Raw genomic sequence first — 27,318 nt, 5'->3', positions numbered from 1 at the left:
ATATATATATATATATATATATATATATATATATATATATATATATATATATAGTGTGGCAATCCAATTAAAGATTCTGAACAGGGAGCCACACAAATCTTGGAAAGTTTCTAGGATATTACTGATACATACAAAATATTTATTTACATTAGTATATGGTGTATTTGGAATATTGGGATTGTTTTATTTGATTATTAGAGTCATAATAATTTTCTCTGGGGCGACACACCATGACACCACTTCCCCGGGCTTGCATATCTTTGTCGGCAAACTAGAGAACTTTGAATCTCACCCCTGCATGGGGCTCACATATGAAGAGAAATGGGCTCTACATTTGTAATACAGTGCACAGTCACATCATTACAGTTTTCATTTAAATTCAAAATCTTTAACTCATTTGAACTTCTTTACTCTCAGATCAGTTTGCTTGCATTCTACATTAGAGTCATATCATATTTTATTTGAGTGTTACATGGATGACTTGAAAGATATTTAGCATTCTTTCGGAGTGCTGCAGTTGCCTGCAGAGCTTTACCCTCATAGCATTCATTCCTCATTAAAAAAAAAAAATATTCAAGCCATTTTTTAAATTTCATTCCAAAGAAATTTTAGATCCACGGTGAGCAACTGCTTCTGCAAATACAATCTCTCTTTAGCCCAACCCATTGACTCGTGACTAACTTCCGTCACATGGCTATGATGTCACCTAAGGTCCTTTTAGCAAAAAAAAATCAGGCTGCGGAGGATAAACACAGGAAATTACTCTGAGAAATGCTGGAAGGAGACTTATCACATCAAGAATGTGAAATGAAGGAGATTCTACTTTTATCTCATGAGCACACCGACATGTAAATTGTGTTATTTTATATTGTACATACAGTACATAATATTTGGTCGCTTACATTCTGCCTTGATACAAAGATTCACCATGTCAGGTATTCTCAGGTCTATCGAGGAAAATGATCTGCATGGTAAAGCCCGGGATGCTATGAGAGCAAATAAGCCAGAAGAACTACGTATGTTACTGTCTACGAACAAAGCCAAGAAACTTATCAGGAAAACTGGTGGGAATGTGTTATCATATTGTCTTACAGATGCCATAGGTCATAGACATTTTGAATGTATTCAAGAATTATTAAAAGCTGGAGCCAACCCATGCGTTGTGGGTGAATGTAACCCTGTGATGCGCACAATTATGTATGGCGGGAATCTCAAAGTCCTCAAGCTTCTTTTAGAGTATGGAGCGCACCCTAATTCTGACTCAGGACCGGGCACCCATGTACCTTTGTACTTCTTAGCAAATTTCGCAGATCCGGGTTGCTTTAGAATGTTGCTTCTTTATGGGGCTGACCCAGATTACAACTGTTCACACCGTTATTTCTTAAACAGCACTCCAGATCCTACATCAGTACTAGGGATGTGTCTTACTAATGACTACGAGGTCCTATTCGTGAAACTGCTTATTCAGTTTGGTGCTAATATGTACTTACCGGATATACAGAAAATCCTCATGCAAGCCGATAATGACGCAGCACGACTTCTGAACAAAGAAAAGGGTATTGACATTTTTTCTTTTCTAAATAGAAATAGAGGTTATGTAAAGTCCTGATTTAAATTTCTACACTTATTCCCTGTAAATATTTTCACCCTATACCTTCTTTCAATTGTATGTATTGTAAACTCAGATAATACAATTCAAAATATATATATATTTTTTTTTATAAAATACTTAATTCTCTCAAAGCACAATCTCTGCTCTACACACAAGTTTCTCCTCTTTTCAACACATCACTTCTTCACCTCCCGTCCCGTCCCCCCTTTAGAATTTCCTAGCACAGTACAGCTGCTTTCCAATTCCTCGCACAAAACCTAAATATCACCTCATCAGACAAGCACATACTATATTCTATATTTTTTAGTTAAATTATATTATCCCTACCTGTGGTCTAACAATCTTTTCATTTTAAGTAAAATAATCAGGATGTCTACTGTATTGAATTTATTTTTTATGTTTGAAATTGCATTATTTTGTATCACTTTCCATTAAACCAGTGAACATGATGGCATTCTAGAATTTAAAAAAAATAACAACATATAAATAAATGAATGAATAAGTAAATAAAATAAAAAAATTATAACAAATAAATACATAGATAATACAAAACACTTTCTCAATACATGCTGGTATGGATTTATTTTAGAGAAACTTATGGTTTGCTATTTAATTTATTAGTACATTACAGTATATTCAGGAGGAACCAAGGGGTATTTGATTCCCCTGCGTTTACTCTAAGGGTATGTTCACACGAGGTCATTACGTCCGTAATTGACGGACGTATTTCGGCCGCAAGTACCGGACCGAACACAGTGCAGGGAGCCGGGCTCCTAGCATCATAGTTATGTACGATGCTAGGAGTCCCTGCCTCGCTGCAGGACAACTGTCCCGTACTGAAAACATGATTACAGTATGGGACAGTTGTCCGGCAGCGAGGCAGGGACTCCTAGCGTCATAGATAACTATGATGCTAGGAGCCCGGCTCCCTGCACTGTGTTCGGTCCGGGACTTGCGGCCGAAATACGTCCGTCAATTACGGACGTAATGACCTCGTGTGAACATACCCTAAAAGTATATGGAAAGTTCATCAAATATTGCATAATGTTTGCTTCACTCCATCTGTTTATGCATTTTTATCCAGTTCCTTAGATTTTTATATAGGAAGGCCGAACATGAACTTTACAGGTTGTGGCCCCTTAATGGCACTATTTAGCTAAAAATACTGTCATGTTGATAAAGGTGTAATAAATTCAGTAAAAAGTTCAGTCAAATATAAATACTGTATATGCTTTATAGTAAATAATGGCAGGACACTCCTTGAAATACTGTGGAGACATCCACAATGGAGAGATCCAGTTATGTATCTGCGCTGCATTGCTTGTCATGGCAGCTGCCTTCATTTCTTGTAATCCTTATCAGATATGGCACAAAAGACCAAATCACATGTACAGAAGCGTAAACAGAATTTTGTCATGGAAGGTTTTTTTTCCCGGCCATGGATATATGTGCACGTATATACAAAAATGCCTTGAAACCTCCTAGTCACATTCTAGTGATTGCCCTGATTAAAAAAAAACACATAAATATCAAGCTGCACAACACAACAATGCCAACATGACGTAGACCTAAACAATACCGCCATAATGTACAATGTGCATAGGGAGGGGTTAAACGCCGTATCACCTGATACTGGACCAAAAAGATAGAAAATACTGAAATTAATAATAAAGAACATCAAATATTAAAAAGAAAAACTTGTCATGGTGCCCCCTGGTGTTCTTTTGTTTCCCTCTTGGAACGTCCACCTAATGTGTCCAGTTCTGGTAAAAGGAAGTACGCTTTTTGTGCGCTGAATTTTATTGGCTGGCCTGCACGATAGCATGAATCACTCTCGCTGCCTCTGTATAAGAGGATGAAGGCGGTGCGACTGAGCATGTGATACCACCAGAACTGGACACATTAGCTGGACCTTCGGAGAGGTAATTAACCCCTTAGTGACCAGCCTATTTTATGCCCTAATGACCAAGCAATTTTTTTTTTCGCATTCAAAGAGCTATAACTTTTATATTTTTCCGTCGACATAGCTGTATGAGGACTTGCTTTTTGTGCGATTAGTTGTATTTTTTAAATTTACATATCATTTTTTTATTAACTTTTATAAACTTTTTTTTTTGGGGGGGGGAATAGAAAAAAACCCTGAAATTCTGCCACTGTTCTATGTGTTTTAAATTCACGCCATTCACTGTGCAGCGTAAATAACATGTTACCTTTATTCTATGGGTCGGTACGATTATGACGATACCACATATGTAGAGGTTTTTTATGTTTTACGATTTTTGCACAATAACAACACTTTTGAACTAATATTTTGCATCGTCGCTTTCCAAGAGCCGTAATTTTTTTATTTTTTCGTCAATGTAGTGATATGAGGGCTTGTTTTTTGCGGGACAAGACATAGTTTTGATTGGTACTGTTTTGGGGTACATGGGACTTATTGATTAACTTTTATTATAACTTTTTTGAAGGGCAATGGAAAAAAATATAAATTTTGCCATGGTTTTTTGTGTTTTTTTTTACGGTGTTCACCTGCGGTTTAAATTACATATTAACTTTATTGTTTGGGTCATTGCGGTCATGGTGATACCATATATGTGTACTTTTATTAATTTTTTACACTTTTACAAAATAAAAATACTTTTTATAGAAAAAATATATATTTATTTTTTTACTGTAAATTTAGTTATAATTTTTATTTCACATTACTTACTTATTTTTTTAGTCTCACTACAGGACTTTACTATGCGATCTTTAGATCGCTGCTATAATGCTTTGGTATACTTAGTATACCAATGCATTATTGCCTGTCAGTGTAAATCTATTATGCCCAGGGCAGACCTGGGTGCTTTTATCAGGCCCCCGGCTGCCATATCACCCATCGGAGGCCTACGATTGCATTTGCGGGCCGCCGATGGGTGATAGAAGGAGCTCCCTCCCCTGTAAACAAGTTAAATGCCATGGTCGCTATTGATCGCAGCATTTAACGGGTTAAACGGCCGCGATCTAAGTAAACTTCGATCGCGGCCGTTTGAGCAGGAGCCCGGCTGTCATCAGACAACCAAGCTCCAGCTTCAGCCTTACATGGGTCACCCGTGCAGGACTTAGACTGGGCCGCCGTGAAAAGGCGACAGCCTAACCTAAGGCCCCTTAATGACCGCCGTGAAAAGGCGTATTGGTGGTCACTAAGGGGGTTAAAAGAACACGAGGAGGCACCATAACAAGTATGTCACAGCAATGTGTAGACACAGAAGCAATTCTTTAAAATAATTCTAATTGAAAAAAACTTCATGTTTTGCATGATCTAAAAGAGAAATGTAATATTTTCTCGAGGGACAACCCTTTAAAGGGATATTCTATCACAGAAAGAGATGCCATATTGCTAGGATATGCCATCACTTTCTGAACTGTGTGGGTCCGACTGTTTGGGGCTGTGATGCATGTGGCTGGGATCATCGCTGTGCAATGTAAACTAGTGATGGGGCTGTAGCCCAAGCAATATGCCGTTACTTGCTGTGATTGGAATTACCCTATAAGTAACTAACTTTAGGCTTATTAAATTATATTTTTCTTCTGTTTGTCTTACTAAAGAATAGAGTCAAGCTAATATTTCATTCTGTATATGTTTTCATTTTCTGTACAGTTAATCCAAGATCCCTGATGTCTCAGTGTCGTATAGCTATAAGAAGACTGCTGAACCAAGTGAAGAAGCTCAGTCTCATCGATCAGCTAGCAATACCTAACAAGCTAGTGAGATACTTACAGTACCATGATGAGCTGGATAACCCAGAGAAGTTTCCACGACATTACAGGGAATATTCTAAGGTAGTTATTAAATTGGAGCTCCGGTTTTAGACAAATTAAATACTATATTAGGGAATTGCATTAGGAGCCATTCACGAATACATGACATATACTTTCTGTCTGATATCTGGACACATTTCCAGCATAAAACTGCTAAATAATCTAAAATTTGACAAAACCAGAACCCGCTTTTAGGTTGCCATTTAATTTGGGTAATCCTAAATGGCGACCCGGGCGTCTAAGTGGCTACAGTGGGAGGGGGCTTCCTCTATCACCCCATTGGTGACCATCAGTAAATATTTCCGCAAAATACGCATGTAAAATACTTGCATTGTGCATTCAAATCTGCATCAAAATTTTGCAGCGTCTTCGCTGAAGTCAAATCCATGATGGAAAAATATACTATGTGTCAATCCAATGTTAATTGAACTGCTACCACCAATACTGCCAGTGGTGTGACTGCTTCTACTCCAGGTGCCCCCAATATTTTATCTACAGTGCTGCCCATTGCCCTTAAATACTACACACTGCCGAAATAACAGTGCCTGAGGACGCAGATACAGTAGAAAGCAGACGCACAACTAAAAAACGATAGACACCATAGCAAAGTTTTAAATTAGCTGTACCCAAGAAATTACTAGCTCCATGTGTTAGTTAGGGTGAGGGTACACGTTAGTCATGGTTAAAAAAACAACAACACAATTTCTGTGAAAGTACAACTCCCATCATGACCTGACAGTGGATCATCATCAGAATACGATGTAGTGTACAATATAGTTTCACAGAACAGGGATCATAACTCTTATGAAAGTATATCCTGATCTCAGCATGTCCTGACAAATTATCAGAGCATGCTGGGAGTTTTAGCTCCGCAAACAATTACACTGCATACTATCAGCCACAGAAATAGAAAATGCAGAATAGGGGCAGGGGAGGCATCAAATACCAGGCCAGACAAAAAATAAATTCAAACGAAAAACCAGACAACAAAATTAATATAGATCTCAGACCAGACCCTTAAATAAATTCATATGCCAGGCCCCAAAATAAAATGAATCCATACCCCAGACCAGACCACAAAATAAATCTAAACCCAGACCATACCCCAAAGTGAATCAAGACCAGACCCAAAATGACATCAGATGCCAGACCCCAAAAATAATCCAGACTTTAGACCAAACCCTATAATTAATCCAAATCTTAGACCAGACCCCTAAATATATTCAGACTCTAGACCAAACCCAAAATTAATCCAGACCCTGACCAGACCCCTTTATTCATTTACTGGTTCCTCTTCATCTGTAGGCGTCACCTTACACAGTACACACTACATTCTAGTGCGAGAGCGCCTGGAGCTAGGGCGGACCATGAATGAGGAGAGGTAAATAATGCTGGACGTGCTCACCACTGATTGGGCCTTCTGGACACTAATGCATACCTCCTAACTTTCAGGTATTGCAAAGAGGGACAACAGATTTAAGCCACGCCTATAACCCTGCTTATCCCCGCCCATATACACCCAGTTCAGCCCACACAGTATCATGCTCTCATAGTGCCTCTCAACAGTATATTGCCCCAATAGAGCACCCCGTACAGTATAATGCCCCCATAGTGCCCCTACACAGAATAATGCCACCATAGAGCCCCCACACATTATAATGTTCCCATGGTGCCCTCCACACAGTATAATGCTCCCATAGTGGCCTCCACACAGTATAATGCCCCGATAGCTGCCCCCACACAGTATAATGCACTATAATGCCTCCCACACACATTATAATGTCTTTATAGCTGCCCCCCACAGTATAATGCTCTATAGTGCCTCCCACACACAGTATAATGCCACCTTAGCTGCCCCCACACAGTATAATGCCCCATAGCTGCCCTACACGCAGTATAATGCGCCCATAGTAGCCCCCACACAGTACAATGCACCATAGTGCCCCCCTTCATAAATCGGTCACATCTTACTCCAGTGGAAAATAAAGCTAAGACTGGTGTGTGAAACCCCAGTCTTAGGGTGGTCTTACACGGCCCGACACTCCTCCCCATACATTTCTATCATGTCGGCAGCACGTCTCCTTGTTTACACAGGGAGATGTGCAGCCGACAATGATAATATTTTCGGCATTTAAAACGATACAATCAGCCAATGAACGAGCATCGTTTATCGGCTGATCATTGCCCTGTTTACACAGGGCAATTATCAGGAACGAGCGTTCTGTGAACGCTCATTTGTCCGATAGTTGGCCGTTGTAAAAGGGCCCTTAGTAAATCTGACTCTATGTATATTCGATTATTTACATAAAACTGGAAAGTAAACGTCTGTTTTGCTCCTCTACAGTATCACATGTGTGTATAATGCATCACGGGGAGAATGAGGAAACCAATGAGATGAGTGGATATTCACTGACTGCCCATGATGACCACTGCAAAAGGCGGGGATGATATTGCTGACTGAATATGACTGTACAACGCTATGACTTCTACCCTGACAGTTTTGGACTAAAATTGTCCCTGATCACACCTAGAGTGAATAATGGTGGAGTCATGTCATGTAGTTTATAGTTAAAGGGATTATCTCACTAAAGAGATTGATGGCACATTGCTAGGATATGCCATGAATATATGACCAATGGGTCCAACTACTGTGAGGCCCCCCATTTCTGACATTACTTGAACTTACTCTGTTTTAGTGTGGTTAACAGTAGTCTGAACTCCACCGATCGGACATTAATGGGATTTCCTAGTGATATCCAATCAATATCTTTAGTGAGATAACACTTTAATTTCTATGCTAACCACATTTACCTAAACTATTGCCTCTTAACCCCTCCGCATTCAAAAAGACAACTTTTTAGTTTCCATCGACATTGCCGTTATAAGGGCTTTTTTATTGCAACATTTTGTGGTACATATAACGTATAAACTATTAATTTTTTGGGGGAGTAAGGATAGAAAAAAAACCAGCAATTCCGACATTGATTTCTGCAATTTATTTTTACGGCGTTCACTGTGCGATTACAGCGATACCTAATTTATTAGAGTACTTTTATTTTATTTTGCACAATAAAAACATGTTTGTTTTTTTAAATAATTTGTTTTTGTGTTACCTCATTTTGAGAGCCAAAACTATTTTTTTTCCTGGCGACTAAGCTGTATGAGAGCTTATTTTTTGCGGGATGAGTTGTAGCTTTCATTAATACTACTTGACATTTCGATTACTTGTAAGGCGTGAGAAGCAAAATACAGCAATTCTGCAATAATTTGTTAGGTTGTATTTGTTTTTTTTACATTGATCACTGTGCTGAATAATTGCATTTTAATTCTATAGTACGGCTTGTTACGGATGTGGCAATACCAATTATGTGTAGTTTTTAAATTTTTTCCCATAATAAAGCATTTTTTATTAAGCTTTTTTTTTTACTTGGTTTTGCAATTCCCTGATCTCTTCTATAATACATTGCAATACTCCTAGAAAAAATGGATTGAAATTGAATATATGCAAAAAAAAAAATGATGCCAACATAAAGTAGACATATAGGAAATGTTTTTTAGTAACTATTTAGTGTGGTATAACTATCTGTCTTACAAACAGATAAATCCAAATTGTGAAAAATGAAATGTTTACAATTTTTTTAATATATTTTTCTGTTTTCACAAATAAACACTGAATGTATCGAATTTACCACTAACATAAAGTGCAATGTGTCACAACAAAACAATCTCAGAATCACTTGGATAAATGAAAGCATTAGAAGTTATTCTTATATAAAATTACATGTCAGATTTGAAAAATGAGGCTCTGTTAGAAAGGCCAAAACTGGCTGCGGCGGTAAGGGGTTAAAATATTGTCACTATTGTGGTTTCCCTTCCATAATCTGGTGGTAAACGATTGTGAACTTAACACAACCACCGGTCTTTAAAAAAAAAATAGGATGGCTACAAGCAGGGCCGGCCTTAGGTTGGATAGCGCCCTGTGCGGGATTCTCTATTGCTGCCCTCCACAAACCCAAAAAATTAACTATATAAATACACTACAATTCAAAAGTTTAGGGTCACTTAGAAATTTCCTTATTTTTGAAAGAAAAGCATAGTTTTTTTTCAATGAAGATAACATTAAATTAATCAGAAATACACTCTATACATTGTTAATGTGGTAAATTACTATTCTAGCTGCAAACGTCTGTTTTTTAATGCAATATCTACATAGGTGTATAGAGGCCCATTTCCAGCAACCATCACTCCAGTGTTCTAATGGTACATTGTGTTTGCTAACTGTGTTAGAAGGCTAATGGATGATTAGAAAACACTTGAAAACCCTTGTGCAATTATGTTAGCACCGCTGTAAACAGTTTTGCTGTTTAGAGGAGCTATAAAACTGACCTTCCTTTGAGCTAGTCGAGAATCTGGAGCATTACATTTGTGGGTTCGATTAAACTCTCCAAATGGCTAGAAAAAGAGAGCTTTCATGTGAAACTCTACAGTCTATTCTTGTTCTTAGAAATTAAGGCTATTCCATGCGAGAAATTGCCAAGAAACTGAAGATTTCCTACAACGGTGTGTACTACTCCCTTCAGAGGACAGCACAAACAGGCTCTAACCAGAGTAGAAAGAGAAGTGGGAGGCCCCGCTGCACAACTGAGCAACAAGACAGGTACATTAGAGTCTCTAGTTTGAGAAATAGACGCCTCACAGGTCCTCAACTGGCAGCTTCATTAAATAGTACTCGCAAAACGCCAGTGTCAACGTCTACAGTGAAGAGGCGACTCCGGGATGCTGGCCTTCAGGGCAGAGTGGCAAAGAAAAAGCCATATCTGAGACTGGCTAATAAAAGGAGAAGATTAATATGGGCAAAAGCACACAGACATTGGACAGAGGAAGATTGGAAAAAAGTGTTATGGACAGACGAATCGAAGTTTGATGTGTTTGGATCACACAGAAGAACATTTGTGAGATGCAGTACAACTGAAAAGATGCTGGAAGAGTCCCTGATGCCATCTGTCAAGCATGGTGGAGGTAATGTGATGGTCTGGGGTTGCTTTGGTGCTGGTAAAGTGGGAGATTTGTACAAGGTAAAAGGGATTTTGAATAAGGAAGGCTATCACTCCATTTTGCAACGCCATGCCATACCCTGTGGACAGCGCTTGATTGGAGCCAATTTCATCCTACAACAGGACAATGACCCAAAGCACACCTCCAAATTATGCAAGAACTATTTAGGGAAGAAGCAGGCAGCTGGTATTCTATCTGTAATGGAGTGGCCAGCGCAGTCACCAGATCTCAACCCCATAGAGCTGTTGTGGGAGCAGCTTGACCGTATGGTACGCAAGAAGTGCCCATCAAGCCAATCCAACTTGTGGGAGGGGCTTCTGGAAGCATGGAGTGAAATTTCTCCCGATTACCTCAGCAAATTAACAGCTAGAATGCCAAAGGTCTGCAATGCTGTAATTGCTGCAAATGGAGCATTCTTTGACAAAAGCAAAGTTTGAAGGAGAAAATTATTATTTAAAATAAAAATCATTATTTCTAACCTTGTCAATGTCTTGACTATATTTTCTAGTCATTTTGCAACTCATTTGATAAATATAAGTGTGAGTTTTCATGGAAAACACAAAATTGTCTGGGTGACCCCAAACTTTTGAACTTTTGTACACAGAGTGACTGCAGCGGTGACATCCCATCGACAGTACATCACCGCTGCAGCCTATTACTGGTCTCAGCTGAACACCGCTGAGGCTATTAATAGGCTGCAGCGGTGGTGTACGGTCAACATGAGGTCACCGCTATATACAAACAGAGAACAGATCTGGCGGGAGCCCCCAGCGCAGGAACATCTGGGAGGAGAGAGGTAAGTATAAGTTATTTTTTTTATTTTAACTCCTCCTGCTGCTTCAACAAAATGTTTAATTTGTATTTCAGACAACCACTTCAAAGGCTATGCACACCTTTGAAATATTATTATTAGTTTTTTAAATATTCAGTGTGTTTTGTGCAACTTTCTAAATAAATACTTTTTATTAAAAACTATTTTTACTTTTTGAGATACAGCTGCTTTGTATTCTGTATACAGAGCAGCCGTATCTAGCGCTGAGACCTGAATCCGTCAGGCTAGTGGGACTCACGGGTTCAGTGTCAGCAGGTCCTGTGTCTCTGACACGCAGGACCCACCTGTTATCAATCACATCTAAGTTATGAACCGTCGACACGCAGGACCCGCTGACACTGAACCCGTCAGTTTCACTGACCTGACGGACTCAGGTCTCAGCGCTAGACACGGCTGCTCTGTATACAGAATACAAAACAGCTGTATCTCAAAAAGTAAAAATAGTTTAATAAGGCTCCGTTCACATGTGCGTCAGGGCTCCGTTCAGGCGTTCCATCTGAGCTTTCCGTCAGAACGGAACCCTGACTGAATCAATATTGTAGTCGACTGCGCTTTTGATTGTCAAAACGACGGAACCCTTGCATAACGGAGACAAACGCAAACCATTTGCACCGGATCCGTCACCATTGCAATCAATGGTGATGCAAACGGAAAACCTATGGTTTCCCTTTGTTTCAGTCAGGGTTCCGTTCTGACGGGAAGCTCTGACGGAAAGCCAGAAAGAACGGAACCCTGACGCAGATGTGAACGAAGCCTAATACAGGTTTCATCAGGGGCTGAGGGACCTGTCTAGCCCCCTCAAGCTCCTTGGCGTGGGTGTCATTGCAACCTCTGCAGCCCTTATAGGAATTGTCCTGCACACTGGTGTTTTCATGTTTTAGGGTTTTGTTTTTTTATTATTTTTTATGTAAAGGTACAATTGACTATCATGAAACTAGAGGGTAAATGTAGTATTATATATACCATTCAGCCATATCATTAAACCACCTGCCTAATATTTTGTAGGTCCAAACAGCTCACACCCATCGAGGTATGGACTCCACAAACCTCTGAAGGTGTCCAATGGCATCTGGCACCAAGACATTGGCAGCAGTCCTGTAAGTTGGGCCACAATGTTTTAGACTTGTTTTTTCTGCACTTCCCACAGATGTTCGATCAGATTGAGATGTGGAGATCAAGTTGACAAACTTAAACCTAAAATCTTTGTCATGTTTCTTAAAGGGGTTTTTCTAAGTTACTTAAAAAATTGGCCACGGTAGAAGGGATGCAAGAAAAAAAAAAGAGCTGACGGAAAGCTCAGATGGACCGCCTGAACGGAGCCCTGATGCAGATGTGAACGAATCCTTAAATGTAATTACAAAGTTGCACCAAACACACTGATTTTTATAAAAAAGAAAAAAAAAATTCAAAGGTGTACAAAGCTTTTCACATAATCTGAACAGGGTTTAAAAGGGCAACAAATGGTAAATGTGCACTATGAAGGCACTGAATTCTGTGCCAATTTGACATTTATTAAAACTTTAGTGCCACCATGGTGCCCATTTGCCACTTATTGCCCCTTTAGCGTCTTTCTGTTTGGTGGCCCCTTGATGGCCATTTGCTGCCCCTGTAGCCTTTAGCATCTTTTGGTCACAGAAGAACAATAAAGGGGCAACAAAATGGCAAATGGGCATCAAGGGGGCACTGAATAGGACACTAAAGGGGCAATAAGTGGCAAATGGGCACCAAGGTGGCACTGAATCCTCTGTCCATTTGCCATTATTGCCCTTTTAGAACCCCATCAGTTCCCCCATTCAAACAAAGTCCAGTCTGTGACTTACCTGTTGGGCTTCCGGTAAACGATTCCTGCTGGAGCTGGAGCCGCCCTGGAGAAAACGTTCCCTCTGTGTCTCCACCAGCCCTGGAAGCGCACAGGAAGCGCGGTGTCTTCTCCTTTGTATATAATGATACACAGCCCCCCGTAGATAGTGCCACACACAGCCCCCTTTGGATATCGCCACACACAGCCCCCTCTTGTAGATAGTGCCACACACAGCCCCCTGTAGATAGTGCCACATACAGCCCCTCTTTAGTAGATAGCGCCACACAATGTCCCCTTGTAGATAGCGCCACACAAAGCCCCCCTTGTAGAGAGCACCACACACAACCCCCTTGTAGATATTGTGCACAGTCCTCCCTTGTATATAGTGCCACACCCCCCTTGTATTTAGTACCACACACCCCTTGTACTTAGTGCCATACCCCCTTGTACTTAGTGCCACACTGCCCCCCCTGTACTTAGTGCCACACAATCCCCCTCCCCCTTGTACTTAGTGCCATACAACCCCCCTCCCCCCTTGTACTTAGTGCCACACAACCCCCCTCCCTTGTACTTAGTGTCAATAAACCCCCCTCCCCCTTGTACTTAGTGTCATACTGCCGGCAGATCGTAGAGCAGTAGCGGTAGCCTACCGCTTCCATTTTTCGCTCTGCCTGACGTGACTCAACATTGGGAGGAGGCATGAGGTCCTGCGGCGGCGTTCTGACTGGGGTCGGTGCCGGCCCAGGAGTGGACCAGTCCAGTCACCTGACCTGAGTCACCTGACCTCATGTCACAGACGTGAGGTCAGGTGACTGGACTGGTCCACTCCCGGGCTGGCACCTACCCTAGTAGTAACGCCGCCGCAAGACCTCCTGCCTCCTCGTAATGCAGATCGCTGCTACAGCCACCCGGCATACATGGCGCCTGTCAGCAGTGATCAGCTGTTTTTATACGGCTGCTCTATGGCGCCCCCCTTCCCTAGCACCAAGTTGCACCCGGGGCACATGCCCCGCCTGCCCCCTTTAGCTACGCCCCTGCTGTGTGGCACTATATATACAAGCGGGGGGGGTTGTGGGGCACTATATAAAAGGGGGGCTGTGTGGCACTATAAACAAGGGGGCGCTGTGTGGCACTATATACAAGGGGGGCTGTGTGGCACTATATACAAGGGGGTGCTGTGTGGCACTATATACAAGGGTGGTCTGTCTGGCACTATATACAAGTGGGGGCTGTGTGGCACTCTATATACACAAGGGTGGGGCGTTGTGTGGCACTATATATAAGGGCAGGGGCACAAAGGGTGCATTACTGCTGTGGGGGTACATAGGGGGCACAGTTACTGATCGGGCACTTTTATTGTGTCGAGCACTGAGTGATCATTATTACCATCTAGGGCACTGTGGATTACGAGTTTGTTTAGAGGATGGGGTATAGGTGTGGAAGTTGCTTGACAAGCGAGAAAGCAACACGTCTGTGTGTCAAATTCTGCAGAGACGAGTCGTGGCTGGAATAAGTCGTCACAGTGGTCTGGGCCGGATGGAGAAAAAAGTGAAAGTGAATGACTGTAATCATAGAAAACATCACCTCTAGTGAGTGACTAGATATAAATTTGCTGTAATCACTTATATTGTCTGCAGAGCTCTTGTGTATAACTGGCATCTACCACTATATGGTCACTACATGGTGGTAATATTTGTATAGTGGTTTTTATTATTATTCAGTCACTATGTGGTTATGATGTGGTGGTATTATTCAGTAACAGTATGGGGGTATTATTCAGTCACTATGTGGTTATGGTGTGGAGGTATTGTTCAGTAACAGTATTGGGGTATTATTCAGTCACTATGTGGTTATGGTGTGGAGGTATTGTTCAGTAACAGTATGGGGGTATTATTCAGTCACTATGTGGTTATGGTGTGGAGGTATTGTTCAGTAACAGTATGGGGGTATTATTCAGTCACTATGTGGTCATGGTGTGGAGGTATTATTCAGTAACAGTATGGGGGTATTATTCAGTCACTATGTGGTTATGGTGTGGAGGTATTGTTCAGTAACAGTATGGGGGTATTATTCAGTCACTATGTGGTCATGGTGTGGAGGTATTATTCAGTAACAGTATGGGGGTATTATTCAGTCACTATGTGGTTATGGTGTGGCGATATTATTCAGTAACAGTATGGGGGTATTATTCAGTCACTATGTGGTTATGGTGTGGAGGTATTATTCAGTAACAGTATGGGGGTATTATTCAGTCACTATGTGGTTATGGTGTGGAGATATTATTCAGTAACAGTATGTGGGTATTATTCAGTCACTATTTGGTTATGGTGTGGTAGTATTATTCAGTAACAGTATGGGGGTATTATTCAGTCACTATGTGGTTATGATGTAGTGGTATTATTCAGTAACAGTATGGGGGTATTATTCAGTCACTATGTGGTTATGGTGTGGCGATATTATTCAGTAACAGTATGGGGGTATTATTCAGTCACTATGTGGTTATGGTGTGGTAGTATTATTCAGTAACAGTATGGGGGTATTATTCAGTCACTATGTGGTTATGATGTGGTGGTATTATTCAGTAACAGTATGGGGGTATTATTCAGTCACTATGTGGTTATGGTGTGGTAGTATTATTCAGTAACAGTATGGGGGTATTATTCAATCACTATGTGGTTATGATGTGGTGGTATTATTCAGTAACAGTATGGGGTATTATTCAGTCACTATGTAGTTATGGTGTGGAGGTATTATTCAGTAACAGTATGGGGGTATTATTCAGTCACTATGTGGTTATGATGTGGTGGTATTATTCAGTAACAGTATGGGGGTATTATTCAGTCACTATGTAGTTATGGTGTGGAGGTATTATTTAGTAACAGTATGGGGGTATTATTCAGTCACTATGTGGTTATGGTGTGGAGATATTATTCAGTAACAGTATAGGGGTATTAGTCAGCCACTATGAGGTTATGGTGTGGAGATATTATTCAGTAACAGTATGGGGGTATTATTCAGTAACAGTATGGGGGTATTATTCAGTAACAGTATGGGGGTATTATTCAGTCACTATGTGGTTATGATGTGGTGGTATTATTCAGTAACAGTATGGGGGTATTATTCAGCCACTATGTGGTTATGGTGTGGTAGTATTATTCAGTAACAGTATGGGGGTATTATTCAGTCACTATGTGGTTATGATGTGGTGGTATTATTCAGTAACAGTATGGGGGTATTATTCAGTCACTATGTAGTTATGGTGTGGAGGTATTATTCAGTAACAGTATGGGGGTATTATTCAGTCACTATGTGGTTATGATGTGGTGGTATTATTCAGTAACAGTATGGGGGTATTATTCAGTCACTATGTGGTTATGGTGTGGTAGTATTATTCAGTAACAGTATGGGGGTATTATTCAGTCACTATGTGGTTATGATGTGGTGGTATTATTCAGTAACAGTATGGGGGTATTATTCAGTCACTATGTGGTTATGGTGTGGAGGTATTGTTCAGTAACAGTATGGGGGTATTATTCAGTCACTATGTGGTCATGGTGTGGAGGTATTATTCAGTAACAGTATGGTGGTATTATTCAGTCACTATGTGGTTATGGTGTGGCGATATTATTCAGTAACAGTATGGGGGTATTATTCAGTCACTATGTGGTTATGGTGTGGAGGTATTATTCAGTAACAGTATGGGGGTATTATTCAGTCACTATGTGGTTATGGTGTGGAGATATTATTCAGTAACAGTATGGGGGTATTATTCAGTCACTATTTGGTTATGGTGTGGTAGTATTATTCAGTAACAGTATGGGGGTATTATTCAGTCACTATGTGGTTATGATGTGGTGGTATTATTCAGTAACAGTATGGGGGTATTATTCAGTCACTATGTGGTTATGGTGTGGCGATATTATTCAGTAACAGTATGGGGGTATTATTCAGTCACTATGTGGTTATAGTGTGGTAGTATTATTCAGTAACAGTATGGGGGTATTATTCAGTCACTATGTGGTTATGATGTGGTGGTATTATTCAGTAACAGTATGGGGGTATTATTCAGTCACTATGTGGTTATGGTGTGGTAGTATTATTCAGTAACAGTATGGGGGTATTATTCAGTCACTATGTGGTTATGATGTGGTGGTATTATTCAGTAACAGTATGGGGGTATTATTCAGTCACTATGTAGTTATGGTGTGGAGGTATTATTCAGTAACAGTATGGGGGTATTATTCAGTCACTATGTGGTTATGATGTGGTGGTATTATTCAGTAACAGTATGGGGGTATTATTCAGTCACTATGTAGTTATGGTGTGGAGGTATTATTCAGTAACAGTATGGGGGTATTATTCAGTCACTATGTGGTTATGGTGTGGAGATATTATTCAGTAACAGTATGGGGGTATTAGTCAGCCACTATGAGGTTATGGTGTGGAGATATTATTCAGTAACAGTATGGGGGTATTATTCAGTAACAGTATGGGGGTATTATTCAGTAACAGTATGGGGGTATTATTCAGTCACTATGTGGTTATGATGTGGTGGTATTATTCAGTAACAGTATGGGGGTATTATTCAGTCACTATGTAGTTATGGTGTGGAGGTATTATTCAGTAACAGTATGGGGGTATTAGTCAGCCACTATGTGGTTATGGTGTGGTAGTATTATTCAGTAACAGTATGGGGGTATTATTCAGTCACTATGTGGTTATGATGTGGTGGTATTATTCAGTAACAGTATGGGGGTATTATTCAGTCACTATGTGGTTATGGTGTGGAGGTATTGTTCAGTAACAGTATGGGGGTATTATTCAGTCACTATGTGGTCATGATGTGGTGGTATTATTCAGTAACAGTATGGGGGTATTATTCAGTCACTATGTGGTTATGGTGTGGAGGTATTGTTCAGTAACAGTATGGGGGTATTATTCAGTCACTATGTGGTCATGGTGTGGAGGTATTATTCAGTAACAGTATGGTGGTATTATTCAGTCACTATGTGGTTATGGTGTGGCGATATTATTCAGTAACAGTATGGGGGTATTAGTCAGCCACTATGAGGTTATGGTGTGGAGATATTATTCAGTAACAGTATGGGGGTATTATTCAGTCACTATGTGGTTATGATGTGGTGGTATTATTCAGTAACAGTATGGGGGTATTATTCAGTCACTATGTAGTTATGGTGTGGAGGTATTATTCAGTAACAGTATGGGGGTATTATTCAGTCACTATGTGGTTATGATGTGGTGGTATTATTCAGTAACAGTATGGGGGTATTATTCAGTCACTATGTGGTTATGATGTGGTGGTATTATTCAGTAACAGTATGGGGGTATTATTCAGTCACTATGTGGTTATGGTGTGGAGGTATTATTCAGTAACAGTATGGGGGTATTATTCAGTCACTATGTGGTTATGGTGTGGAGGTATTATTCAGTAACAGTATGGGGGTATTATTCAGTCACTATGTGGTTATGGTGTGGAGATATTATTCAGTAACAGTATGGGGGTATTAGTCAGCCACTATGAGGTTATGGTGTGGAGATATTATTCAGTAACAGTATGGGGGTATTATTCAGTAACAGTATGGGGGTATTATTCAGTCACTATGTGGTTATGATGTGGTGGTATTATTCAGTAACAGTATGGGGGTATTATTCAGTCACTATGTGGTTATGATGTGGTGGTATTATTCAGTAACAGTATGGGGGTATTATTCAGTCACTATGTAGTTATGGTGTGGAGGTATTATTCAGTAACAGTATGGGGGTATTAGTCAGCCACTATGTGGTTATGGTGTGGAGGTATTATTCAGTAACAGTATGGGGGTATTATTCAGTCACTATGTAGTTATGGTGTGGAGGTATTATTCAGTAACAGTATGGGGGTATTAGTCAGTAACCGTATGGGGGTATTATTCAGTCACTATGTGGTTATGATGTGGTGGTATTATTCAGTAACAGTATGGGGGTATTATTCAGTCACTATGTGGTTATGATGTGGTGGTATTATTCAGTAACAGTATGGGGGTATTATTCAGTCACTATGTAGTTATGGTGTGGAGGTATTATTCAGTAACAGTATGGGGGTATTAGTCAGCCACTATGTGGTTATGGTGTGGAGGTATTATTCAGTAACAGTATGGGGGTATTATTCAGTCACTATGTAGTTATGGTGTGGAGGTATTATTCAGTAACAGTATGGGGGTATTAGTCAGTAACCGTATGGGGGTATTATTCAGTCACTATGTGGTTGATGTGGCGGTATTATTTGGACCTTATAATGTATTATTATTGGTAATATTGGTCTTATAATAGTGAGTTGTGTTCAGTAACAGTATGCAGGTAATACTTCATCTGGTATAGATGTATGTTTTAATAACTGTATATGTATATAGATAATTTTTTGTGTGAGAGGGGGGACATATGCTTTGGGGCTTTCAACACTTCTAGACGCGCTAGAAATCAGTGATGCAGTTCTCTGCACACCGCCTTCTGAATTGACTGCATTATTGATACAGTAAAGGTGTGTTCACATCTGCGTTGGGGTTCCATTGATGGCTTCCGTCAGGGGAACCCATGAACGCAAACCAAACGGAAACCATAGCTTCCGCTTGCATTACCATTGATTTCAATGGTAATGTTTCCGTTGCAAATGGTTTCAGTTTGTCTCCGTTCCGTAAGGTTTCAGTTTTTTGGACGGAATCAATAGCGCAGTCGACTCAGTTATTGTTTCCACCAAAAAAACAGAAACCTTACAGAACGGAGACAAACGGAAATCAATGGTAATGTAAACGGAAGCTATGTTCTGACGGAAGCAATCAATGGAACCCCAATGCAGATGTGAACAGGACCTAAGTCAGAATTTGGGGTCCCATTTTTAACCTTGCCCAGGGCCACACTTTGTCTAAAACCGGCCCTGCTGACGGTTTCAGTGACAGCGTTTCCTGCATGTCTCTGACACACAGGATCCTCATGTAAACTATTATATCTAAGGTCACAACTTAATATGACAGTTTACAGGAGGATCCTGCATGTCAGAGACACACGCCGCACCCGCCGACTTTCTGAACCCGCCAGATTCGCAGAACTGATGGATTCAGTGAATAGCGCTAGATACAACTGCTCTGTATAGAGAATACGGAGCAGCTGTATTTAAAAAAGTTAAATTAATTTTTAATAAAAAGTATTTGTAAAGTTGCACCAATCACAATGATACACCTTTTTATTAAGAATTTTTTTTGCCTTTCAAAGGTTTACATAGCCTTTAAGGATTTGCCAGATAATCTGCGGTAGAAATCCATGCTGTCCCCTGTATTTCTGACGTGGATTTGCAGTTTAATCTGCCACAGATTAACCCCATTCAAGGCATTAACATAATTAAAAACACATCAGCAAAAAAAAACGCATGTAAAAGACGCCACAACGCTTGAAACGTATGCCATTATTTACATGTGTTTTAAAACGAAGAGGTGAGTGAAGAGGGTAAAAGCTGCACGACAATGCTAGGTATGAACTGAGCCTAAAAAAACTGATCATGGCAGATCCTATTTATTTCTACAAGATAAAAACTAAAGCACAAAAGTGAATCAGTTACATTATGCTTAGGTTTTTTTTTTAAGCATTCAGGTAACAGATTGAAGGAATTGATGGAAACTGATGAAATTAATTTACTATCAACAGTTTTTTCACTCAGTTTTATTAAGAGCATAAAAACAGAAAAATCTACTCCACAACTGTACTGGTCCTGGCCTGTGCTGCGCTGCGATGCAGATGTAAATTGTTGTAAAGCGCGCCATCTACTGGCTACACCTGTAAACGCATGGCTGCAGTATATTGTAATGTGCCGTCTGTTCCTATGATCAGCAGCGTCTATAATAATAAATTGAGTCGGACATGTTGCTGGACCGAGTCAATGCGGCACTGCTGGCATTAGTCTGTGCAGCTGGCATTAGCAGGAAGCAGCTGGATGACTGGCTCAGTGCGCGCCCTTTCTACATGCTCATTGCTTCTTGCTGCTGTCAGTCATAGCCGGGACCAGGAAGTTCTGGGTCTGCTGCATAGAATTCAAGGTACGTATATGAGAATCACCGGCGCAGGAGACGTCCTCCTGGAAACGTTCTCAGAGGCGATTCCCTCTTTTTAGTAAAACTCAATTATTTGCAGCATGAACGGTGATTGGTGGAATCCCTTCCCTGGATCCTCACATATGAAGGTCCTGTCAGCCAATCAGTGCGCAGCTCTCATACAAGCTTCATAGAACGGCAGGGTCCTGGTAAAGGGGCGCACAAGCAGTGATCATATATTTCTAAGCACCTGCATCTATGGATTTTTAATTAAAAAAAGGATTTGTTACTTTTATTTCATGGTAAACGTTTTAATATACTTTGAAGTGAAGTTTTACCTGTTTTTACCTTGTACATCAGGGAAGTTCGTTGCCAGCAATTCTATAATATACTTCTATTACATAAATACCTCCCTTTTCAAGCCTGAGCATTTTGGGTGATAGGGGAGAGAGAATACAGGCGCTGTTTACGGTATGTGTCTACTTGTATTGTGTCTATGGCGTTGAGAAGGTAATTTGCAGCCGCACTCCTCTTTCCATTCACAGAACACAGGCACCATAAATATCACTAGTATCCTGCAGGTGACACAAAAGATCACCTATAAGGGTATGTTCACACGGCAGCGTCCGTAACGGCTGAAATTACGGGGCTGTTTTCAGGAGAAAACAGCACCGTAATTTCAGCCGTAATGGCATGTTGAGACGCTTTTTGCTGCGTCCATTACGGACGTTAAATGGAGCTGTTTTTCCATGGAGTCCATGGAAACGGCTCCATTTACCTCTGAAGAAGTGACAGGCACTTCTTTGACGCGGGCGTCTTTTTTACGCCCCGCCTTTTGACAGCGGGGCGTAAAAAAAATGACCGTCTGCACAGAACATCGTAAGACCCATTCTAATGAATGGGCAGATGTTTGCCGACACTATTGAGCCGCTATTTCGGACGTAATTCGGGGCAAAAACGCATAGGTCTGCATAGGAGCTGTATATACAAAACAGTAGGAGATTTTTAATTGAGGATATTTGTAAAGTTGTTTCATGTTAGATGCACTGTAACATTATTTTTTAGGGGTTACTAATGTATCCATAGCCTCCCAAAATAGAGCAGCGAGACCGCACCTGCACAGACCATCTTGGTTGAACTTCTAACCAATTATCCGATATACTTCTATCACAGACAAGAGGGATTGAGGTTTAGGCTGGGTTCACACGAGCATGTTACGTCCGTAATGGACGGACGTATTTCGGCCGGAAGTCCCGGACCGAACACAGTGCAGGGAGCCGGGCTCCTAGCATCATAGTTATGTACGACGCTAGGAGTCCCTGCCTCGCTGCGGGACAACTGTCCCGTACTTTAATCATGTTTTCAGTACGGGACAGTAGTTCCACGGAGAGGCAGGGACTTCTAGCGTCGTACATAACTATGATGCTAGGAGCCCGGCTCCCTGCACTGAGTTCGGTCCGGGACTTCCGGCCGAAATACGTCCGTCCATTACGGACGTTAATGTGCTTGTTTGAACCCAGCCTAACATGAAACATGAAGCAACTTTACAAAGATCCTCAATTAAAAATCTCCTACTGTTGTGTATATACTTCACCTATGCAGACCTATGCGTCTCCATGATACCAACAAACAAACCAACCATCTCTGTGTAGCTCGTCCTGCAGCCATACTTCATTCCACCTGTCTTCTACAAACCCATTGCAAAGTTGAATAATTTTCCATTTTAGGTTCATTGGGACAATAAAAAAATAGTTTGCAAAGGTGAACATAGCTAGTCGACTACGCTATTGCTTCCGGCAAAATGACAGGGCACAAAAGAGGCAAACGGAAAACACGGGCACCGGCTCCGTCACCATTCGAATCAATGGCGATGGAGACGGAAACCTCTGGTTTCCGTCGGTATCAGTTTGTGTCTGCTCAGGGTCCCGTTCTGACGGAAACCTCAGACGGAACGTCAGAACGGGACCCCAACGCAGATGTGAACAGAGCCTAAGAAGTGTTTTCCCACGGGTGTTTCCAGCTGCTTTTTTTTATTGTATCTCTGTGAATATTCATCCTGGATTGTAATTTTTTGTAAAAGTAGGAAAAGCGAAACTAAATAAATTTGGTATCGCTGGAATCTTATTGACCCACAGTATAAAGTTAAATTTTCATTTTTCCCACTCGGTGAATGTGGTAAAAACAAGTCGTCGTCCCTCCCAAAAATAATGGCAAAATTGTGTTTTTTCCATTTCCCTCAATATAATTTTTAAACGTTTTCCAGTACATTATATAATACGTTAAATGGTGCCTTTAAAAACTACAACTCATTCCACAAAAAAACCCTCATACGGTTACATCAACGGAAAATTAAAAAGTTATGGCTTTTGAATGTGGAAAGGAAAAAAACAAAAATTTAAAAATGAAACATGGATGCTGCGGGAAGGGGATAAAAATAGAACCCTACATATTTTTGCACTTTTTTCGTAAAAGATGTGACCTGGTTACACTAGATTTTTCCCTTCCAGAAGTGTCTACTGTATTCTTGAATATCACGAGCACTACAGATCCTCCATGCTAAAATACAGAGGGGATGAAGACGACCATGCAGAGAGCTATGAGCTCCACCTCGCAGTGCAGATGGATAAACCACAACACCTATCTGAGTTGCTATTGCAGGACAGATATAGGGAATATATTGAGAGCAGAAGCGGATGGGGTGTCCCAGTAACCCCTCTCCGTCTGGCGGCTTCTCAGGGCTATCTGGAGTGTGTGAAGATACTTCTATCCAATGGAGCAAAACTGGACTGCTTAGATGTTAAAGCACAGACTCCACTCTTTGCGGCCGTAAGCGCTGGACACTTTGACTGTGTTAAAGAATTATTAAAAGCTGGTGCCAACCCTTGTGGCAGTGTCTATAATAATTGTTCCCCTGTGCTGGCAGCATCGCGGGACGGCCGAGTGCAAATTTTGAAGGAGCTTCTGGATTATGGTGCAGATGCTAATATTAGGTCAAAGAAGACATCAAGGAGAACTATATCTAGCACAGGTTGTACCGGACCCTTGTACCTTGCAGCTGTGTATGGCCACTTTGAATGTTTTAGAACTCTTCTCCTTCATGGAGCTGAACCGAATTACAATTGTACAGACCAAGATATTTTAAGAAGAATGAAGCATCCTGTATCTGTGCTAGAGATATGTCTGAAACATGGCTGTAACCCAGAGTTCTTAAAACTACTTATTGACTTTGGCGCACACTTATATTTACCCAACATGCATGCATACCAGTCATTGGCACACCACCACTTTTTGGAGCTTCTAGAGAGAGAAAAAGGTAAAGTTATTTAATATAATGTTCATTAATAGCTTTCAATGGGCAGTATTTGCACTCATTTTAGTTCAGGTGGATTCACAGACGGGGGAATTTATCAAGGTAAGTGGGAAAAGAGGCAAAAGTCACAATTCTCGTTGAAAATTTCTACTTTTGGGCATTTTAAGCTGTTCTCTGTACTTTTAGAAAATAAATGGTGTGGCTTAAAGTGCAATTAAACTTTCAACAAACTTCTGACACACGTCAGAAGTTGTGATCGGTGGAGGTCTGAGCACTGAGACCACCACCGATCGCTAAAACTAAGCAGCAGAAGCGTTCAAGTGAGTGATGAGCCGCATAGTTTCTGATCAGCTTTTCTCGGAAAGCCGATGTAATGGTGTACGGGTTCATAGACTTTCTATTGAATGTACACCGCTACATCGGCTTTCCGAGAAAAGCCGATCAGAAACCAAGCGGCTCAGCTCTCATGTTTTAGTGATCGTGGGGGTCTCAGTGCTCGGTCCCCCACCGATGAAAACTTTTGATATGTCAGAAGTTTGCTGAAAGTTTAGTTACCCTTTAACTAAAGGGGCCTGACAAATTTATAATTTATGCCAGAAAACTGGCGCAAAGTATAGCAGAAGTCTGCTAGATTTTTTTATCCGTGGGGCATCGCAAGGTAAAGCCTCGTGCCAGACCGTACCTTGCCCCCCCCCCCCCCCCCCGATCAGGCTACCCCTTCCCCCTTTCCCCATCTGACAATAAAATAAAATTTTAAAACTGAAAAATATGTATGCTCCTTTTCGCTTCTCCCCTTCGGGTTCCTTCAGCATATTGCGGCTCATAGGCTGGATTCACACGACCATGTTACGTCCGTAATGGACGGAACGTATTTCGGCCGCTAATCCCGGACCGAACACAGTGACGGGAGCCGGGCTCCTAGCATTATAGTTATGTACGATGCTAGGAGTCCCTGCCTCGCTGCAGGACAACTGTCCCGTACTGTAATCATGTTTTCAGTACGGGACAGTAGTTTCACGGAGAGGCAGGGACTCCTAGCGTCATACATCACTATGATGCTAGGAGCCCGACTCCCTGCAGTGTGTTCGGTCCGGCACTTCCGGCTGAAATACGTTCCGTCCATTACGGACGTAACATGGTCGTGTGAATCCAGCCTTACAAGGTACTGACATTGGGTAGCATCCAGACATTGTATGTGACGCAGCACTGATGATGTTGAGTGCTGTGTCACATATAAGGCACTGATGTTGCGGGCCATCAGGACCTTGTATGAGCCGCGGCATACTGAGGTAACCTTAGGGGACCCGGAGGGGAGGCGCTGTGAGGTCAGTATACATATTTTTTATTTTATCTCCTATGGGGGGAATGCATGGTGCATGGCCGCAGTCGTTACGCCACAGCTAGTGGAAATATGCGACAGATTTATTAAGAGGAGTTCATCTCATAATAAATTGGTCGCAGCCAGCGGAAGAGAAAGCTAAGACTGGCGTACGAGATGCCAGTCTTAGTAAATCTGCCCCACAGTGTTTAGTTCAGGTTTTCCAGGCAGATTTTTGGTTATTGTTAGTTTGCCAAAAACTCTATGGCTAGATATTTGCTGATTGTCAATACGTGAATATGACGTTTTCTACACATACTGGGGGAGATTTTTCAAAAATGTTGTAGGGTGTAATAATATACAGTCTGCGGAGATGGCAGAAATTGTGCCATAGTTATCAATGCACACACAGCATGATAAATTTGGTGCAACTCGCTAGGCATGTCAGACACTTCTAACATTTCTCTTTATTCCGTTCTTTTTTTCTAGACAAAATTGTCAAGACGGGTCTAAAAAGTGTCTAAAAAGTTTGGAACACACCATGTACTTCCCCAGCATGAATTTACTCCATTATGGATTTACTCCATTACCGTTTTGTACCTAATACGATGGATTCTAAAATTGCCAGAAGAAAGGGGCATGGCTATAGAAATATAAATGTTAAAAAAAGGCCTAATATATAAGAGAAGGGACCTGTTATCATCTGTTATTGTAGGGACACTGTGCCATATAGACGCCAATCAGAAAACCTGTTCTAGAAAAATGAAGCCTGGATTCTGGTTGTTTGCAGTGGACTGATTTTTTAATAAATTAGGGGCAGTGTCCCTATGACAACACTGAACCATTGGAACACACAGGTAGAAACCATATCATGGGAAAACCCAAAACCTGTGTTTCCCACCGGCAACCTGTAACCCTGAAGTGCCATTTTCTCAAGACAGTGAGACTTTAGATACAAGCATTTATAAGATGCCTAAGGGGAGTAAGAATAGCGGGCGCAGTTTAGGGGTGCTGTCAGTAAGTTGCTTTCCTTCAATTAATGACACCTCTAGAACAGCTTGGCACCACTGATATTATAACTACCCTTAGGAATCTTAGTGCCACCATAGCATAACAGACAGGGGCACAAAGTGCAACACTTTTCCATCGGTTGTATCCGGCTCAGGCCCAAATAAACTGGCTGGATACATCTGATATATGGGATCGTACCCTTACACAAAAGTAGGACTTGCTTTACAGTATGTCATGATACAGAGGCTAGAAGGCAAAAGACCATCAATAGAAATAATGAAATGTATCAAACATTGATTAATATATTTATATTGCTTTGCAGAATATCCTAGGTCCCTGATGTCTCAGTGTCGTCTAACCATAAGGAGAAGGTTGACCCAAATGGGAAGGTTACGTCTCATTGATCAGCTGAACATCCCACAAAGGATAGTGAAATACTTACAGCACCAAAATGACTAATGCTGAGAGGGGACAATACATAAAATAAACATTTAAAGGGA

The 27,318-nt window shown here is 41.0% G+C and overlaps 1 protein-coding gene across 5 annotated transcripts; it reads left to right on the top strand.

The window, feature by feature from the left end:
• The first annotated feature begins 728 nt into the window (after positions 1–728).
• Positions 729–27,318, top strand: LOC142659529 (ankyrin repeat and SOCS box protein 12-like). 5 transcript variants are annotated; one of them, XM_075835750.1, is made up of 4 exons: positions 729–848; positions 946–1,556; positions 5,253–5,434; positions 23,687–23,796. In XM_075835750.1, the coding sequence occupies exons 1-4, from the start codon at positions 772–774 to the stop codon at positions 23,705–23,707; spliced, it is 891 nt and encodes a 296-aa protein (XP_075691865.1). In that variant the 5' UTR covers positions 729–771; the 3' UTR covers positions 23,708–23,796. The 5 variants fall into 5 exon arrangements, with proteins under 5 accessions (XP_075691865.1, XP_075691862.1, XP_075691863.1 ...); XM_075835747.1 differs by having other exon boundaries at positions 756–1,556; XM_075835748.1 differs by lacking the exon at positions 23,687–23,796 and adding an exon at positions 7,758–8,679 and having other exon boundaries at positions 756–1,556.

The sequence above is a fragment of the Rhinoderma darwinii genome, chromosome 8 (genome assembly GCF_050947455.1).
Source record: "Rhinoderma darwinii isolate aRhiDar2 chromosome 8, aRhiDar2.hap1, whole genome shotgun sequence".
Classification (NCBI taxonomy): Eukaryota; Metazoa; Chordata; class Amphibia; order Anura; family Rhinodermatidae; genus Rhinoderma; species Rhinoderma darwinii.
This window is presented reverse-complemented; position numbering and strand designations above follow the sequence as displayed.